At 36.9% G+C, this 7065-nt stretch overlaps 1 protein-coding gene across 1 annotated transcript; it reads right to left on the bottom strand.

The window, feature by feature from the left end:
- Positions 1-1313: 1313 nt before the first annotated feature.
- On the bottom strand, positions 1314-6727 carry LOC140886427 (beta-galactosidase 8-like). The gene is made up of 19 exons (XM_073293002.1): positions 6148-6727; positions 5975-6070; positions 5565-5677; positions 5362-5428; positions 5183-5275; positions 4959-5102; positions 4743-4831; positions 4566-4671; positions 4387-4474; positions 4069-4187; positions 3694-3858; positions 3330-3532; positions 3167-3258; positions 2747-2856; positions 2557-2670; positions 2306-2407; positions 1990-2201; positions 1579-1915; positions 1314-1499 (listed from the first exon to the last, which is right to left on the bottom strand). The coding sequence occupies exons 1-19, from the start codon at positions 6322-6324 to the stop codon at positions 1392-1394; spliced, it is 2535 nt and encodes an 844-aa protein (XP_073149103.1). The 5' UTR covers positions 6325-6727; the 3' UTR covers positions 1314-1391.
- Positions 6728-7065: the final 338 nt, after the last annotated feature.

The following is a 7065-nucleotide window of genomic DNA, read 5'->3' as shown; positions in this document are numbered from 1 at the left end:
AGATTTGTGATTTTAGTTTGAAGATCCTTTAGGGTTACAAGAATTTCTTCTTGTTTCTTAAGGATTCCTTCAATCTGCCGAGGTATTTCATACAGCTGATTGCTGTAATATTGTACCGTCTTTTGAATTTCTCTAAGATCTCCGGAGAGTTTAGAGGAATCTGGGGTAATTTCTAAAAATTGAGAGTTAGAAATCATCTTTCTGTCGTAAGTAATCTATTGTGAACAAATTAACTTGTTTATAGGATTTCATATAAATAAAATCCTCTTGATTCAAACCTTCGTTTGAAGTCATCTTTTGTAAAAAATCTTCTCCTCAACAAAGAAAAGTATGAGTTAACGAATAATATTAAGTCTGAATATTTAACCTAAAGCTCTGATACCATTTTTGCGGATGATTCAAGTACCATAATTGAGCACAAACATTGCATAAATGGAGTACATAAATGCATAAATTGGATACAAGAATTAAACATTGGATTTGACCAAGTTTAATGATCCTAGGGAGTTTTAAGAAAGAATTTTTATTGTAGGGATTTACAAAAAAGTTAGGTTTGGGTTTAGGGATTTATTCACAATTGACTCTTATTATCAACCATACGTAAAATTTATTATAAACCAGAAATTGGAATTTATCATATTATAATTATATTTAATTATTAAAATCTAATGACAAATCATTCTAAATGCTTTTAATTATTATTATAATGTTAGATTTTTTACATAAAATTTCAAATAAATTTTTAACAAAGAAAAATATATACAACGCATGCATGCAAATGTTACCAATTTCTTATTTATTTTTAAAATTAAAATTCTTTGATGCAAAATTTGGTTTTTTCCGAGCGTCATAACTAAAGTCTAAATATACTGGAATTGCAAGATTTGAAATCACCTCCCCAACTAATAGTGTCTTATTTCTCATGTATTATTATTGTCTTCTAACTATTAATAATGTCAATAATTAATTACATAGCACATTTCAAGCTCGATGGATTTGTAAAATTTTAATGAAATACGCTACTACAAGTATTAAGAAATTTACTAATAGAACATTGAGACTTATTTATCATAAAAACTTCTATTCTAAACTAAATTTTTACCTATAATCACTGGTTGCAGTGAAATAATAATCGCAATTCAAACTCTGATAACGACAAATTCCCACTGTTTCTTGTAATAAAAAAAAATGTCATCCTATTTTTAAAATTTCCTTTCAAATTTAGCTTTGTTGGTGAATTTTTTACTTTAAAATGGAGAATTCTTTATGTTAAATTGTGTGTTTTTTAGGGAAATCCTGTTCCTCAAACTGTGTTGATATCTAGTGAAATGTGATTATATAGAACAAATGAATCCATTCAAACTTTATTAATTCGTGGTGAGCTATTTTGTTCATGTACAAGAAGCTTCAACAGCTAAACTTTTGGCGACCCCTGAGCAGGGATCGCCGAATGTATTCACTGATACTCCAATACTGCACTTACTCAATCCAATGCAAGCCTGCAAACAATGTGAATTATAAGTTCCAAGGGAACATCTTGGCATAAAATTTTATAGAATGAATCAGCAGAATTCGAACCTTTTGCACGATGGAGAGGGCTCTTCTGCTGCTGCATGGACCATGGCTAAAACTCCCACATTTCCCGCGAGGAGTTCCGAAGCTGGCAAATCTGATCTCAGATATCACCTGATTCGGAGAAGGGCAATGGAGTAGCAAAGTTGGTCCGGCTTTCTTCCTTGTTTCTTCGTCAGAAGTCCATAGCTCAACTGGGACTGGGTGAGTGTCTGAGATTCTTGAGCATATACTTTGGGTCTCTTTTGTAGCAAAAGACAACTGTGTCGGATCACCTCCTACTTCCTCGAACAGTACCATGACATTCCCACTCGGTTGTAGCCAAGCACAGGGAACGTGATAGCTGCATGATTTCGCGAACATATCAAAGATGAGAATTGGAACAATGCAAGAAAAGTTTTAACCAAGAAAACATACAGCTGTTGAGTTGCTTCCCCACAATTTGTCTGACAATTACTGGGCTGATAAGAACCTCTGTAGTTGCAAGAATCAGTGCAACCGCTCTTTGGAGCTGTATTAGTAGGCCAATAACGCCCAATACTTTGTCCATTTATCCATGCCTGGCCCTTCCCCAGTCCTGTGAAGTCCAGTGCAACTGGGCTGCTTCCAGCTGGGGCGTCAAAAGTCGTCTACATCACAAAGAACCGGTTGAGTGTAAATTTTACCTTTTACAAACCAATGGGTTGATGTCGAATTTGCTAATTATATGAACAGATTGAGGTGTAAATTTTACCTTGTACCATACCAATGGTTGATTCTTAGGCAGAGTAGGCTGAGATACCCAAAGAGAGGAACTTCCGCTTGATAGGCCTAATTCTTCTCCTTTCAAACCAATCTGCCACCACAGATTCCAAAATGAGATAAGAAAAGATTAAGTAGCGGGTTAAATCTGTGAGAAGATACTGTTTGCACGTACGTTTAACTAAATTCGATATGAATAACTGAATGCTGGTATACCTATTCAAGAAAATCTTGCATTAATACCTGATAAGTCCACTGCTGCGATGATAGATCGATTGTGGATCCATTTTGTAAACCTTTTAACTGCACAGGGCCAGTAACACCGGCTCCCTCCGTATCATAGTGTGCTCCATAGTTCTAAATCGCCATAGCTTTAGGTTAGGATATCAAAATAATTAAGATTCCAATAATAATTTGCTCCGAAAATAAGCACCTGTAATCCCACAGTCAAACTCAACAGATCAATCTTGGTTTTTCCAGGTATAAGGCTGATAGGAACATCGATAGAAACTTTACGATTATCATGGCTTCCTTTTCCACTCCCTGGTTGACAAGTCCATGAGCAGGAGAAGCAAATTAAAATATGATGGTATAACAAATATCTTCCAGTGCTAAAAGTTCGTTTTTAGTCACCATCACAACAAAAATGTCGAATTGCATGAATTGGAATGTGCTTTTTTCTTGTTACACACTATTATCTCCTAATGTGTTGGTGAAAAGCAAATGCTAACAGAACTATTGCTTACAAGACATAACACGCTTGACAACAACCATGAGTTTTTGAATAATCTGAAAGACCGGACAAAATATCGTATGTAAAGGCTCAGTTAGCAGCATTTATTCTGAAAATTACCTGCAAGTTCTCCATTTATAAAAACATGCAGCGCGTGGCCAAGAGAATCAACGTGAAGAACTGTCTTTGATTCATTTCCTTTTATTTCGACGCTGAAACAATCAAGAAATATCAAAAGCTGACATCTGTGCCATGAGAATCATGTTTCTGAATGGTTTTGTACCTTGAGGAATACCACAGATAATCGCTTACGTCAGCAGTAGTATTAATTTGTTCCAGCAACCCGAATTTTGTGAAAGCATTATCACTAGATATACCTACAGGTTCATTGATCCAACTCCAACCTGAGATGGATGCATCAGAAGCTGTAGTATCATCTTTTGAGGGCAGACGAACAAATTTTGAGATAGTGGCAACTGAGTTGATCTGTCATTTAGACAAAAAAAAAACTCATATCACAGGTTGTATTGATGGTTATATCATTGCTTTCGAGGTTTTTTGGACGATACAACTAATGAGCCTACAAGAATTGGACATTTGATAATTTTGGATATGTGAAATACAATGCAAGGATTTGTAAGGCATACTTTTGCGGTATTGAGTGCCACATTCTTGCAGTCAGGTAAGATGCTGACAGACCAAGCAGGCAATTTGTAGGAATTGCCATTGAATTTAACAGTCGCATCAGATTTAGTGTCCACGTTTGCGAGAAAAGCAGCACATAGCCCTGATTCAGTTTTATAAACAGTGGCCTGAAATAGAGGAAGTATTAATTAAAAGAGATGGCAAAAGACATTAGGAGTTAAAAATCTTAAAACTTCTCGTTGAACTTCAGGCTAGGACAACCACGTCAAATGAATATAGAAACCTGTCGTAAGTTTCTTTTCTCTGGAAGCAAACCAACCCTAAGAATATATTTTTACTTGTTTGTTTAAGAATCAGAAAGCGGTACGCTTTTGTACCTCCAAATTTGAACCAAGAGAAGTAGTCTGGGGATCAGTTGCCACCATTGCCCCTTCACAAAGCTTTATAACCTTGTGCACATCTTTCAAGTGACCCCATTTGGGTTGCCTTAAAAGGCCTATAACACAGCAAAATCAAAACTCAAAAACATCTATATCAAGAATGATCACTTGTAAATATTAGTTGCAATCAATTTTTTTCTATTCTGGGTTCAGCAATTCATGTCAAGACATTTTGCCAACTAACTAGTCATAATGGTTGCAATAACTGTGTGATTATAAAAGAGAGAGATATATAAATATATAAAAAACCGTCACCATATTCATCGATTGGAGCATCATAATCATAGCTTGTTGTAATGAAAGGTCCACCACTACTCCGGCCAAAGTTCGACCCACCTTGATACTGTAAAAATATACAGAGAAAGTTGGTGTCAAAGAGTCATTGGAGACATACTTAAATAACACCAAATATTCAAAATGATCAATGTAAGCACCATGTAATAGTTCTGGAAGGTTCCACCGAGCTGGTAAAAACGTGCTACAGCAAAAGCAAGGTCTTCTGCCGGTCTATATGGCACAGGATCGCCAAATGAAGAGAACCTGGGCCATTTAGTCAAATCACAGGCTGTTTTAGACAAGAAATAGTACTTGTCAACCACGAAATAACCTACCATCCACTCCAGTTCTCCGTCCACATTTTTGGCTTTTTATTCGAATTTGGAGTGAATTGATCACAATAAAACCCGTTGCAAGTGTTAATCTGCAGTCATTCAAGAATCAAGACAATAAGTAGATGGATCAATCAGAGACGAAATCTAGAAAAGGGAAGCAGGACACCGGATGAGGTTGCTGCGATATTGAAAAGAATTCGGGCGACGGGAACTTACAATAGGATCAGGAGCATCACTTTGCTGGCACATAACCCAGGGCACCCCTGTACCCAAGGACACAGCCATAGATGCAGCCCATTTGACGTACGGCGCAGCACCACTACCATAGCCAGACTGGACATTTCCATACTCATTTTCAATCTGGAAATGAGTGATAAACTTTCCCTCAAACTGTTAGCAAAACAATAAACTAAAAACTTCCTATTTTTTGCTAAACATGCCTGAGATAGAATGATAGGCCCTCCTTGGGATGCATAAAGCCCTTCTCCCAACATCAAGTCCACAATCTTGGCTGTAAATCGTTTCATTTCGGCCTAAAATAAAAGAAACTCTCATGTAATAAATTGCATAACATCAATTGTTGGAATAAAAGAAAAAGTTCGAGAATTAGCAATTTGACCTTGAATGGTTCATTATCAGTTCGAAACTCGATCCCAGGTATGAAATGCAACCAAAGGGGAAATCCACTGATAGCAGCAATAAAATTCTCAGTCGTGCCCCATTTTCACGATGCCCATAAAAACTCAATAAAAAGAACATAAAACTAGCAACATTATGGTCCAACTCAATCTATAAATAAATTTAAAAAAATGAAACACTCGCCCATAGTTCCACTCCGCGCAAGCATAAGGTCCAATGCGAAGATGGACCAATAATCCAGCCTCCCCGACCAGTTTCACAAATTTCGCCACATCCTTTCTTCCTTCAAAATCGTACTGCAAAATTTCCTCCACAAATCAGCATTTTTATTCTATAGATCATTAGAAAAACCCGCAAAACAGACACTTTCTTGAATCAACAGAGGAATGTACTCATTTAAATACTACTTTTTCCACAAAAGTTCTTTAAATTTTTTGGAACAATAAGCAGGAAAAGTAAAAAGGCAGCAATTTTCCCACTTTCCCTTTTTCTCCACAAGCAAACAAACCCAGAAACGAAGTAAAGTATAGTCACGTGAAGCAGCAAACTTTCCAAAAATAAAATAAAATTAAAATAATCAGAGCTAGAATCACCTGCCCCCGAACTTCTTCATGCAGATTCCAGAAAATGTAAGTTTGAATGGCATCCAATCCTCCATCCTTTGATTTCTGAATCAAATCAGGCCACATCTACGCACAAATTTTTCATGTAAAACCCATCAGACAAACGAAATTTAACGTAGAGTTATCTGAAAAAATGTACTAACTTCAGGAGTGCTGCGCGCGTAATGAATCGAGCCGGAGATGAAAACCCTCCTCTGCCCGTCGATCACGATCGCTCGATGATCGTACGTCACATTGGCGCCAAAGCACAACCGCGCCGTTGATGCCAAAACGAGAAGCAACGCCACCGCCGACATTCCACCGCCCCCACTCCTCATCATATTCCTATGTTTTCATATTTCAACTACTTATCTAGTTATCATTTATAAACACAAATGTGCCACTGTTAATCTTTCTTGGTTTCTTGATTCACTCACGTTGTTTTTCCTTACAAACTTGGCATTACTTTGGCTTGAATCAAAGAAAATAAACAACTGCTAAGCAAAAGCTTGAATCTTTCTCCCCTTAAAACACAATTATCTTCTTCTTCTTCCTCCTCTCGAGCGGGTGCTGTTCTCTGCAGCTGGAGCCACGCATAGCATGCGTCGCTATATAGTAATGTACGCGAAGGGTGGCACATTCGTCACGGAATTGAATAACTGCGATGTGGGCTTATATTTGTCTGTACTTCGCTGAGGTAAGCGATAAGATTTCCTTTCTTCTTTTTTCTTTTTGATTTGTGTGCTGTGTACAAAACAGAGCCCAAGACAATTTCTGCCGCGAGATTTTAGCATTTCCACTGTATGATTTCGCATGTCAAAAAAGTATTTGGAAAATTTATTTCAGATTTTAAGATTTGTTCCATTAGTGAGTTAGCTTGAAGTTATTTTCATCTCAAGAATTCGATATCACGATAACCACTCCACCATATAATTGATGGGAAAATTTCATTCTACCGGTAGGTTTTACCCCACAGGAAACACACTATCGTCAAATTATGTGGGCCCCATATGATTGATGTGGGGCCCCATAATTTAAATTAATGAAAAAGTTCCATCTACCCATAAGAAATTATATAGAGC

Source organism: Henckelia pumila, chromosome 3 (genome assembly GCF_033568475.1).
Source record: "Henckelia pumila isolate YLH828 chromosome 3, ASM3356847v2, whole genome shotgun sequence".
NCBI lineage: Eukaryota > Viridiplantae > Streptophyta > Magnoliopsida > Lamiales > Gesneriaceae > Henckelia > Henckelia pumila.
This window is presented reverse-complemented; position numbering and strand designations above follow the sequence as displayed.